Raw genomic sequence first — 13,711 nt, forward strand, 5'->3', positions numbered from 1 at the left:
GGACAGTGTGTTCTCCCGCACAGGACACTAGCATCTCCGCAAGAGAAAACACACATCGTCCAGAAGGCAAGAAAGCCTGATCATATAAAAAAGAAAAAGTTTTTCCAGCTTACCCAATATATTGTAGGATCAAGCTGCTATGATTATAGAGGCTCTTAGCTCGGATATATGGTAGAAGCTCTTACCAGCTCAAATAGAAGAGATGAATCCAGCGAGCCAAAGTTGTAGTAGATAAAAAGTTTCTTTAGTCTTTATTTCAATCATATTAAAAAAAGTCTTTGTCCATAGCAGCATAAATGATGACAGACAGAGGTAGGAAAAGTTACTGCTGGCGCGCGGCAAGACGCGTTTTGGCTAAACCTTTATCATTGCCAATGATAAAGGTTTAGCCGAAATGCGTCTTGCCGTGCGCCAGCAGTAACTTTTCCTACCTCTGTCTGTCATCATTTATGCTGCTATGGACAAAGACTTTTTTTAATATGATTGAAATAAAGACTAAAGAAACTTTTTATCTACTACAACTTTGGCTCGCTGGATTCATCTCTTCTATAAAGCCTGATCATGGGGCATGAACATTGTGTTCTCCCGCACAGGACAACACTAGCGGTTCTGCAAGAGAAAACATGCTGCATCCAGAAGGAGAGGAAGCCTGATCATGGGGTACGGACAGTGTGTTCTCCCACACAGGACACTAGTGTCTCTGCAAGAGAAAACACGCTGCGTCCAGAACGCGAGGAAGCCTGATTGTGGGCACATATCCTTAGGGGCACTTTGCACACTACGACATCGCAAGCCGATGCTTGCGATGCCGAGCACGATAGTCCCCGCCCCCGTCGCAGCAGCGATATCTTGTGATAGCAGCCGTAGCGAACATTATCGCTACAGCAGCTTCTAATGGACTCACCTGCCTTGCGACATCGATCTGGACGGCGACCCGCCTCCTTATTAAGGGGGCGGGTCGTGCGGCATCATAGCGACATCACACAGCAGGCGGCCAATAGAAGCGGAGGGGCGGAGATGAGCGGGACGTAAATATCCCGCCCACCTCTGTCCTTCCGCATAGCCGGCGTGAGCTGCAGGACGCAGGTAGGAGTTGTTCCTCGCTCCTGCGGCTTCACACACAGCGATGTGTGTTGCCGCAGGAACGAGGAGCAACATCGTACCTGTTGCAGTCGCGTAATTATGGAATTCCCAAACACTACATCGATGATACGATTACGACGATTTTGCGCTTGTTAATCGTATCGTCTAGGATTTACACACTACGATGTCGAGTGCGACGCCGGAAGTGCGTCACTTTCGACATGACACCTCCGACATCACACCTGCGATGTCGTAGTGTGCAAAGTGCCCCTAAAGCCTGCTTTACACGAGTCAATCCATCGTGCGATTTATTTGGCAAAGTCTTTTTTTTTTTTTGTATCGCTGATAGGTATTTGTCCATGTGTCACACGTTGAGTGTTGTCAAACGACCACAAAGCGCTCATCGATATATTGATTGGCCATGGCGGACGTCCAAAAGGCTTCACACATGTTTTCCTTTGGTCAATCTGTCTTTTATATGGGCGTAATTAGGCAAACTATACAGCCCTCCGTGACGTTGTCTGGATTGTTGCACGCCCTGAATTCTTCTGACCTGCTCAATCCAGTTCTGCTAATGTGGTTGATTGGTTACATACCATATATATAGTTTCGCTTCAGCGCCGTCTTTTATAACAGTAATAACCTATCACAACGCATCTGCTACAACCAATCAGATTAGATTAGGCATGATTATTTAAAACCACAAATATGCCCTGAACGTTTACTGACGTCACAAACAACTACGAGGATGGCCGATTACACGGTGTCACACTTTGCAATGTTTCGTTCATTAAGACTAAACTGACCGATTTTATGGAATTAAACGATGTGTACACGATGGCCGAATTTCAAACGATTAGGCATCGGTTGGACTCGCAAGGAGCTGTCACATGAGAAGATGTCGTTACGAATGACGGAAGTGCGTCACAAAATCCGTGACCCCAACGATGCATCGCACAATAGATCGACTCGTGTAAAGCAGCCTTTAGTGTTTTGCAAGCTGTAGCATTTGCTGAATATTTCACCATGGATGAACAACCCCTTTAAAACTGATGCTCTTGCTCTGCTTAAAAATGTCATTGTAAAAGATCGTCAGATTATAAATGTGCAGTGATAGACGCACTTTTATTCCATTTCAACCGGCCCTCAAGTAATACACTTGTGAAGAAAACAAACTGAACATTTGCAGGCGGCTAATAATAAATTGTGTTTTGTAAATTCAAAATAAGAAATAAAAACTGAATGTTCCCGAGCTAGTGTGAAAAGTAGTACGGCAGCTGTATGCCCACATGTTGCCTTCCCCTGCAGTCAGAAATGCCAGTTTTAAATATTATTATATTGTGCAGCATCTGGAGACACTGGCACAGCACAACCTGGTGGTGAAACACTTCCCCGATGCTGAGCTCCTAATATTTTTCACGTTACTGTTGCCATGGCTCTGAAGAATAAACTTCTAGCTCTTATGTAGATGTATTAATTATCAGTAAAATGTTCTTTTACATGGGGGAAAAAAAAGAAAATCAATTTTCTAAGCACAAGTATCTCTCCTGTGACCGTATGTCTGAAAATAGTTACTTAAGGCAAAAGGTAAAGTGACTGATGTACATTAATCCGGTGATTCAGCCACTAAAAGCTTCTTCAGGGCGGCCTATAAAAATTTGTTAACTTCGTACTTTTAATGCATGACCGTATTGAATAAAGATGAACATAATCCCTCCTGAATGTTTGGTTCTGGTCAGGTTTAATGTGCGTTCACCTGTTGACACTGCATTAGTTCCTAATTAACAATGCGGATATAACAGAGCTTGATTTTATCATTTCATTTTTCGGAGCTGTACCTCTTTTATTTTGTGTAAACTGTGCTTTTTGGGGTTTTGCACAGTTATATTGAATTTACACATAGTCATTGACAAAGAAACAACAGGAATGTAGACTGTCCCAAGTGTTTTAAGACATAGTTGATTTTGGGTTTTTTTTTAGTTTTTTTTTTTTGGTGTGTTCCTTTCCTATAGGTTTTTATGGACCGCTTGAAAAAATGTATGATAAAACCACAATTGCTTTGAAAAGTGTAGCATGCATTAAGAGAACACCAAAAAATAATTTAGCAAATTTGCAAATAAAGCAGAAATCATATAAAATCAGAGCAGATTGCTAGTAGTAGCACAGTGGGGGAAAAAGCTGCCTTTTTGCAAGTGGAAAAATGGCCTAAAGGCTACTTTACACACTGCGATATCGGTCCCGATATCGCTAGTGTGGGTACCCGCCCCCATCTGTTGCGTGACACGGGCAAATCGCTGCCCGTGCCGCACAACATCGCCCAGACCTGTCACACATACTTACCTGCCCGGCGACGTCGCTGTGACCGGCGAACCGCTTTCTTTCTAAGGAGCGGTTCGTTCAGCGTCACCACGACGTCACAGCAGCGTCACTGAACCGCCGCCCAATAGCGTAGGGGCGGAGATGAGCGGGACGAACATCCCGCCCACCTCCTTCCTTCCGCATAGTGTCCGGGAGGCAGGTAAGGAGAGCTTCCTCGTTCCTGCGGCGTCACTCATAGCAATGTGTGCTGCCGCAGGAGCGATGAACTACATCGTTACTGCTGCAGTAACTATAATCGAGAATGGACCCCCATGTCACCGATGAGCGATTTTGCACGTTTTTGCAACGATGCAAAATCGCTCATCGGTGTCACACGCTTGCAACATCGCTAATGCGGCCGGATGTGCGTCACAAATTCCGTGACCCCAACGACATCGCATTAGCGATGTCGCAGCATGTAAAGTCCCCTTTAGAGTTGTCTGGTTTACAAAACCCATTCTCATATTAGCCTAGGGCTGAAGCCCAAATCCATGCTTGCAGCACTGTTTTGTACTGTCATAATAGGGCTGCCAAGTGTGTAGGGAAATTGGGATCTCAATCATCTATGGAATTTATAACATCAGCTTCTGCTTCACTACTCCTGAATATCTGTCAAGGTAATTAAAACATTCTTGATGTCGATTTTTCTTTTTTTTTTTTTTTGCGCTTTTTATTTTTTTTCTTGCTCATCTACCGAGAGCCATAACTTTTTTTTATTTTTTTTTTTGTCAGATCAGCTGTTGCTTTGATTGTCACACATCACTTTACCATATAATGTCCTGAAGTGGGTGAATTGTTGAAAAAAATTCTCCTAAATTATACAACTTCTTTTTCAATTCCGTTTTTATGTGCATTATACATTTGGAAATATGATTTGTTAGCTCATTGCAGTTACAGAAATGTCAAACTTCAATTTAGTGCTTAAACATATATATATATATATAGCTTTGTAAAAATAAAAAGTTTGGTTTGTGTCTCCATTTTCTGAGATCTGAATCCTATCAATCGATAGTGTGTGCATATGTGTGTAGGTGTGTATAATAGTGTGTATATATATATATATATATATTATTTTTATTATGTGTATGTGTGTGTGTGTGTGTGTGTGTGTATATATATATATATATATATATATATATGAATGTGTGTTTATATATATGAATGTGTATATGTCTGTGTGTGTGTGTATATATATATATATATATATATATATATATATATGTGCGTGTATGTGTAGGTGTGTGTGTGTATTTGTATATACATGTTTGTGTGTCTATATATGTGTGTGCATATGTGTGTGTGTTATGTGTTTTTGTGTGTAAGTATGTGTGTATATGTATATATATAATGTATGCGTGTGTAAGTATGTGTATGTATATGTGTAGGTGTATGTGTGTATATATGTCTGTATGTGTATATACAGTGTGTATGTGTGTATATAATGTGTGTGTGTGTGTATATATTTTTATATGCTATATGTGTGTATATATGCACATGTCTATGTATATATATATATATATATATATATATATATATATATATATATATATATATATATTTACTGAGCTGAGAACAATAGAGTGTGCAGAATATTGATTGTAACTTCCTGAGCTTCGACACACGGGAGATGTCTGAAAATAACACTTTCCTCGTTAAGCTGGTTTTAATATAATGTAATATTTTCCGTAAAATACTGTAGTAGGAATCTGTGTGTATCACAGACGAGGATTGATATAAAAAGTACTTTGTGGAGGCTTTTATGGATTGCTGAGGTTACTGAACTGCTTAAAAATGTAAAATAAACCTGCAGTGGAGGCATTTTTCAGCCAGATTTGATTTTATATGAGGAATCCAGAGCAGAGATTGATGGAAAATCAAGCTTATTGTTGTGGCTGTAAGGAACAGACAAAATACAATGTGGTGCATAGTCTGTAGAAAATTGCAGCACAGGAAGGGTTAAAGCGTGTCATTCTGAAAGTATTCTTTGAAGCGATTTTGCATAGAAGCTGCAGAAATTTCATCCCGTGAAAGCAACCAAGTGTGCCATATTTCAAGGGCATTTTTCACTAGTAATGAGCAGTCACAAAATGTGATTTAATAAATGCTATTTCAACCTTAAGTACCTCGGATATCTAATATTCTGCGAGGAGCGCTGGTGCTGGCCCCATATCGAAACGCTGCAGTTGCTAATGAGATCTTTTTAAGCAATGACATGCTTTGCAAATTGTAACAAAGAAGAGTTTACAGAAATTGACGTGGCCAATTACGGAACAAGGTTAATGATCATATTCCTAAGTGAAATAGTTTAATGCTTCTGATATATACTGATTATATCAAATTATAAGGGAGCGTAAGAGCGCCTGTCATCATCTCCTTCATTACAATGATGCCTGGCCTCTGTGTACTTGTATGGCTGTTGTCTCTGCTGGTTTAGGTTGGGAATCATGGTAATTTTATTAGATGACTTTCATCGTTCATCTGGTTATATTTTATACATGTGAATTCCATGCTTCTCCTAGCCGGCAGACAGGAATTTTTAAAACAACACTCTGTTGTGCCATAATCTTATTCATTCGGCCCAAATTGAGATAATCGATTTGTCATACTTTAGCCATGTAAATCCCACTACTTCTAGTAATATGGGAACATGTTGTGTGACATAGTCATCCTTCTCAATGTGTAACCAATGCTTACAAGGCATCTCCACATTAATGTTACTCACGTTATTTAAATCAGTCATGCCTTAAGGAAACTCAATTTTTTTTTTCACTTTTTACTGTCCTCCAGGCTGCTACATTATGCGTCACGTTAACATCTACCACCTGTACAAAGCAAAAGATCAGTAACAGCATAGTTTTCTTTCTTACATAAACCACTTATCAGTCATTACTATATATCATAATCCTTATTTTCAATAAATTTTCAACTACAATGTTAAAGTTGACAGCTTTTATTTGGAAAATTTCGCCAGAATATGTTTTGTAACTGGCTGCCATAAATTCTTAATTTCATATAAAAGGAGTTTTCCACTATTAATGTGACCTCTTTTCATTTATCCTAACTCTTCCTGATTAACAATTTCTTAATATACCTCTGCTACCTACCCTGCTCCTGTAAGCTGATCTCTCTGCGGCGCATATATGCCTATATTGATGTTTTAGCTTAGATCCTTACGGTCTGGAGACCAGATTCGGACAAAATGAGCATGGTGTGTCAAAGGTGAGGGTAGTGCTCCCTCTCTGTGAGTGCCAGCAGTCTGGGCACGCATGCCCAAATCACACTTCACTTTCATTTCAGCCTGCCTCACAGTGCGGTGCTTTGATGTGATAAGCATTGTGATATGCCGATCATTAGATAGTGACACGCCCACCCCAGGGCCGAGGGACTCCGAACCGGGCCAGACTAGTCCAGGGACATCAGCCGTGGCGGGGTCCGGTTCCGTGACCCTGGCGGTGTCTTTTGGAGTAAATAAAAGGGGGTTTTAAATAAAAGAAAATAAAAATAAGAGTTTTTGTTGACTATGCCACTTGCGGGGTATGCGGCCAGGTTATAAGGGGAGGCCGCCGCAGCAGGTTTCTGCTGGGGATGATGGAGTGATGCAGCCTGGATGGTTAGAGCCCTACACAAGCAGGGACAGGCCCCAGCAATGTATAATGGGGGTTGTAGTGGGAACACATTCTATGGGAGTGCACGCTGTCAAGGAAACAGTCCACACCAGTGTTGTAGTTTAACTTGCCTTGTTTACTTTGCTGTGGTGGTACCTGAACCCACGGGTGCCGGTCCCAGGTGTATACGCTCCCCTTGTTCTCCATACCAGCTTTGACCTGGGTTGGCTTTCCTCCATGCACACTTGTTGATGGGCTCCCGTGGCCTAGAGCTACTTGGGAACCCTTCTGTTTCTGTCTTGGTCCTATTGCAGGCAGCCTGGACTATTTAAGGGGTTCAGTCCCCGGTCCCCTCTTTGCTGCTTGTGCTTCAGACTTTTTGGGTTGGCGATGGACCCTGGAGATCTTCTTGCCCGGCAGAGTTAACAGCTGACCATAAAGTATCCCACTGTCCTAGGGTTTGCACCTTGCCTTATGCTGAGTCCCGAGAGCCTTGGTTCCGAACTTGTACAGGCCCTCCGTGGTAAATGGAGTCTGCTGCTTACATAGGTAACCCACAGTGCCTAGAGTCCCATTCCGTACTCTACAGTTCTCAATCCTTTTACAGCACACCGTTCTCACTGCAGGTCTTTTCAGTACTTTCCACTTTCTACTACTACTCCTCCCCTCCTCCCTTTCACTTCTCTTCACAGACTCCTCTGACAGACTGCTTCCTTCTTTACCTCATTCTGACTCACTTTCTACAGACTGCACACCACTTCCTCCTGCCTTTTTCAACTGACCACTGTCCCCTCCCCCTCGCTGGGTCTCTTCCAACAGGCTGGGTAGTACTATCCAATCAGTGCCCTCCCCTTTTACTTGTTATTAGGCAGTCTCCCAGTCTGATGTTGGGGTTGTGTGTGTGGCCTGAAGGTGCTGGTGTGTTTGCTCTGGCATGGATATTCTGGGGTTTGGGTTTCCACGGGTTACATTTGTGGCACCTGGAATTGCAGGGGTGCTACAATAGTATATCGCATCACATTAAAGTGCCCTGTAAAGTTTGTCTGTTTCCGATCTCCATACTGAAAGGATCAAAGCTAAAGCATCAACATAGAAATATACGCACCACAGAGAGACAAGCTTACAGGAGCAGGGTAAGTAGCAGAATTATATTGAGAAAGTGTTAGTTAGGACAAATGAAAGGGGGTCACATTAGTAGTGGAAATCCTCCTATAATTCTTAATAATGTTATTAAGTATTATTACTTGTACCACTCCCCTGCTGTCCAAATTCCAACTTTGCCCAACTCCTTTCACACCAAATGGCCTCTCTATCTCCTGTTCAGTCCTGATGTACATGTAAATACTGCAGCCAATCACTGCCTGCAGTTGTCATATTTTTCTCCCTGCTGTGGCTAGTGATTGGCTGCAGCAGTGCCATTGTCCTTCCTTTTAAACAGAACAGAAAGTAGAGACACTGGCACAATGCTTCTTGCTCGGCCCACAAGGAGATTTGACCATTGCAGCCAATCAGTAGCTGCAGCAGTGACACATTGTAACAACAAGTAATTGGCAGCAGAAGTCACATCTGTCCACACCAAACAAAATGTACGGAGAGCAGCAGGGGGAGCTGGGTAGTGTGGGAACATGAATAGCACTGGATCAGTAAAGTGAACATTAGATATTTTACTGTTACAGTATCTTAAGATTTAGACTTTTTTTTCAATTTTTAGTGGCTTGACAACATTTTTAATACAGCACACACAGAAGTGTATGGCTCCCTACTGCACATCTATATTTCATCAAAGAATACACATAGGATGGGTTATATATTATGAAAATAGTTTCCTCCAGAATCATTGCTATATTCTCTCCCCATTCAGTGGCAAACAAGGTGCCTATGGTTCTGTATTAATCAACTATAGGGTCATGCACATGAGCCCTAAAAGTATGGGCTTGTTACTTCCCCATGTATGAATCTAATATATAAAGCTGTGTGTGTGTGTGTGTGTGTGTGTGTGTGTGTGTGTGTGTGTGTGTGTGTCCGCTAAAGGAATCTGCACCGTCACATTTACAATCACGAAATATTGCACAGACACCTCTTTTGACTCAGGGAACGTCATAGACCATGTTTTGAGGGGAAAATGTAACCCCCCGCTTCAGTTATTTACAATAAAACCTGCTTACATTAAAGTCAATGGGGCTGGGAACGGATCGGTTATTATAGACTCCTATTATGGACAGAGAAACACACAGAGAGACCTATACAGAAAGAGACACACACACAAATTGATACAGAAAGAGACACTCAAACAGAAAGAGACACACAGAAAGACTCACACACCGAAAGAGAGACATAGACCGAAAGAGAGAGACACAAAATAAGACACACACAGAGGCACACACAAAGAGAGACACACACCAAAAGAGACACAAAAGGATACACACTCACACAGTAAGATACACACACAGAAAGACGTACACCAAAAGAGACACAGAAAGAGAGACACACTGAAAGAGACACACACTGAGACACACCAAAAGAGAAACACACACACACACCACCGAAAAAGACACACACACCGAAAGAGAGAGACACCGAAAGAGAGAGACACTCACAGAAAGAGACACACTCATAAAGAGACACACTCATAAAGAGACACACTCATAAAGAGACACACTCATAAAGAGACACACTCATAAAGAGACACACTCATAAAGAGACACACACAGAAAGAGACACACACAGAAAGACAGATGCACAGAAAGAGACACACAAAGACACACAAAGAAAAAGGCACACACACGGAAAGCGACACACACAGAAAAAGAGACACAGAGACAGGAGACATTCACGGAAAGGGAGACACTCATACAGAGAGAGACACATAGCCAGACATACACAGAAAGACACAAACACACGTAGAGACACACAAAAAGAGACACGCACAGAAAGAGACACACAGAAAGAGACGCATACACAGAAAGACGCACAGAAAGATGCACACAGAAAAATACACACACACAGAAAGAGACACACAGAAAGAGACACACACCCAGAAAGAGACACACACACCGAAAGAGACACACACATACACACACAGAGAGACACCACACTGAAAGACACACAAAGACGCACACAAATAGACGCACACACAAAAAGAGACGCGCACACAAAGAGATGCACACACAGACACACCCACAAACTGGATGTTTGAAGTAATATTTTGGCTGTTTTGATAGTTACCCTGGATATTTATTAGGTGGCCTATAACTACCAATCACAGGTATGCTTCTATTATGTTACAGGTCAAGGAGCTCTGATTGATTGCTATATGCAATGAAGGAAATTCTTAGGCTAGTTTCACACATTCGGTTTTTCACCGGTTTGCCGGATTCGATGCACGCCAGTATAGTGGCAGTGCGACAAGCTCTGGTCACATGCTGTCATGTGACCGGAGCATGTGACCCAGAAGTTACAGTGCTGCCACTGTACTGTGTACACTGTACTGGCATGCGCCGAATCCGGCAAACCGGTGAAAAGTCGGATGTGTGAAACTAGCCTTTGTATAAGACCACTTACTGTATGTGTGAGTTAATATGATCTCAGTGGTGAGAGGGAGATTGGGAGACAGGGAGAGTGAGACTTAATAACTATCTCGAGCAATGCCTGGTTCTAAAGCTAGTATAAAAATAAATATGATGTTATTGAACCTCAATCACTAAGCTGAACATTGAAATCCGTTCTATATTTAGTGTCTGTATGCTGCTCAATTCCACAAATTGTTTTTCATAACTTAACACAATTCAGACAATTAGAAAAAATTGCAAAACTGAAAATGTGTAGCCCTAACATTTCAGGACTTTTTTGTGTCATGAATGACAGAAGCTTTTTTGTGCATTTATCAAATTATTTACAATTTTGCTCATTTTCTTTCCACAGCTTTGATAGCCATCGGTCGATACAGCACTACTATAGAAACTGTGGACGTGGGATGGTGTAAAGAGATTACAGACCAAGGAGCCACATTGATTGCCCAGAGCAGCAAATCTATACGATATCTGGGCTTGATGAGATGTGATCAGGTGAGATTACTTATATTTGTGGACGGTTTGCTTCTTGATATTTTGATACTGTCTTATTGTCTGTATCATTCACAAAGCTTTGATCAGGTTTTATACTTGAATTTGAAAGTAGCAAAATAATTCCAATATGAACATGGTAACAATTTTTATTTGCGTTCACGCATTTATGCAGATTTTTTTCGTTTGTGTTATATACCTGCCAATTCTAGAAATTTACAGATGCTGGATTACCCTAATGTATGAAATGAAATTATCCATATCAATTTGACCATCTATGAGACATGGATCTTTTTATGTTTTTATTTTTAAACCATTTTGCCTCTATACAGCATTTTTGTTACATCTTTTTTATACAGATCCTCATACTCTTTAAAACAGTTGAGTCTGATAGAAGGGACACATGGATCCATTATTAAAACTAATGTATGTGTTGAATAGTAAAACTCTAGGAGTCTGTGTATTGTCTGCGAAGAAGACCTGACAGTGCCCGTATCTGTGAATATAGCCTTGGGCTGTGTATGACACTTGACCAAACTCTCACTATAATAGCGTAGTAGTGTGCGTTATGCAGGTATTGAAATTGATGCAGTAAAAAAAAAAAATAAACAAAAAAGGAAAAACGTCTGTGAGCATGAAAAGGTGGAAACAAACAGATGCTATTGCACATAAAATACTGATCTAGCTGGACGGAATTTGCAGGTTTTTAAAATTTAGAGTTGTACGTATTTTTTCACACAAAAAAAACTTTACAAGAGCAAGGTTTTCTGCCCTTATGGCCCACGACATGTTAAAACTAGTGTTGTTGCATTTACCAGACTAATCTGTGCAGAAACTGTTCAAATTCTCCACTGTAACTTGTCATCCACTTATTTTTAGTGGGTGATTCCTCATCATAAGTAGCCTACTAGTATTATAGGTGCTGACACTATCGTTCAGTGATTCCCAGCATGGATTGCTCTTGCCTTTGTCCACTGGCCTACACTGAACTGAAGCCAGTCACAAGGGTTGTCCAGTCTAAATCCACAAGTTTGCAGTCACTCTCCATGTCACTGTATGTGACTGCAGAACGGTGACCGCAAGTATGCGATATGCAGACTCCCTGCCAGAATCTGACTTGAGAGGCGCAGCCTCGCTCAATACTCTTGTACTGAGCAAGACAACATCCATCTAGTCCCAATGTGGCCAGGAGTCTGCATATCACATTCTTGCGGCCACTTGACCGCCATTCCTGCCTCCGACACTGGAGAATCCTCACAGTGCGATGTGAGAACTCACAAGTTTGCAGTCACATATAGTGATACCTGACGTGATGGCAGACTTGTTTAAAACAGACAAGCCCTTTAAGCACCTATGTAGTTTGACAAATGGGACAGCCGAAGCAGATAGGCAAAGACCCTTCGCCACTTTCTTTGTTTCTGCTGAATGCGGATTATACCTATCCACAGGCAGTGGGCAATGATATTCCTAAGATATGTGCCAAATTGGCAAACTGTTCTTTCTTTTTTTTATGTGAAAGTACAAAAAATACAATGTTGTTCTCAAAGAAACTCCTCGCTTACCTGCTAATAAAACTTATTTTAAAAACTGAAATTACTTTTTAAGACAATCGTCACATGTAATTAACCATCTGAGTAAATATATGTTGAGTTCTCAAGAATTGCCATAGACAGTCAGGTCACATAGATATCAGCAAAGTATTTCCACCTTTATCCTGCCGCAACCTCAAACAAGACTTTCCAACTGGCCATAAAAACCCACTGCCATAACCTTACAAGTTTTATTCATCCCTCCTATAAGTGGTCATCAATAGAATTGCTAACCATGAAAAACTCTTCATACAACTTTAATGTGTCTCTATCAATGTTGTTCTGTCTGCTTAATGCTGGCAAGTATTAGTACAGCGAATACAAATGCTCGACAGAAAAAACAATTAGGATGGCAAATTAGCCAAACAGCATCAACATGCCATCCGCAAGATGTATGAGTATAATTAAAGAACGACAAATATTACCGTAAAAACACAAGATATCTATACTTTTCGCTATGATAATCTTCTCACTGCTGCGTAATTTGTACAATAATTCTTTGACGGTTTCACTTGCATATTTCAGCTTTATTAAGGTTCTTTTTTCCATTGGGTAATAAGCGCCATAAACTGGTATTAAGAAGAAAAGGAATGTGCACACCGCACTTTAGTGACAGTTAAAGCAGAGGCCTACAAGGGTAATTGGCTCTGTCTAAACATGGTGTAATTTGTTTGTGCCTACACATTTATCTACAGTTTTAACGATTTCTTTTTTGCTCATCATTCTTGTGATGAATAATTGAGTACATAATCATATTTAAAGTATTTCTCAGGTAGCCTTTGTTTGCCACCGTAGCCAATTACGGAACACAGGCTTTGCAGAACGATGACGGCAACTATTGTACTGTACAAATTGAATATTTTGCAATCAACTGACTTAAAAAAAAAGCCAAAGTAAGGCTTATCTCACAACAGAAGTTTTTCTTTACTTTTCCTAGACCTTAATTTTTCTGAACAAAGTGCAGAAAACACAAAGAATCCAAAAACATGACAACAGCGACAAAACCTAGTTGCAG

At 41.0% G+C, this 13,711-nt stretch overlaps 1 protein-coding gene across 1 annotated transcript in view; it reads left to right on the forward strand.

The window, feature by feature from the left end:
• FBXL17 (F-box and leucine rich repeat protein 17) overlaps positions 1 to 13,711 on the forward strand; it is a 976,700-nt gene that overhangs the window by 948,492 nt on the left and 14,497 nt on the right. The window contains exon 8 of the mRNA XM_075325027.1: positions 10,968 to 11,110. Within this exon, the coding sequence (XP_075181142.1) occupies positions 10,968 to 11,110 (143 nt within the window). The remainder of the gene's footprint in view (positions 1 to 10,967; positions 11,111 to 13,711) is intronic.

Source organism: Anomaloglossus baeobatrachus, chromosome 1 (assembly GCF_048569485.1).
Source record: "Anomaloglossus baeobatrachus isolate aAnoBae1 chromosome 1, aAnoBae1.hap1, whole genome shotgun sequence".
NCBI classification, from domain to species: Eukaryota; Metazoa; Chordata; class Amphibia; order Anura; family Aromobatidae; genus Anomaloglossus; species Anomaloglossus baeobatrachus.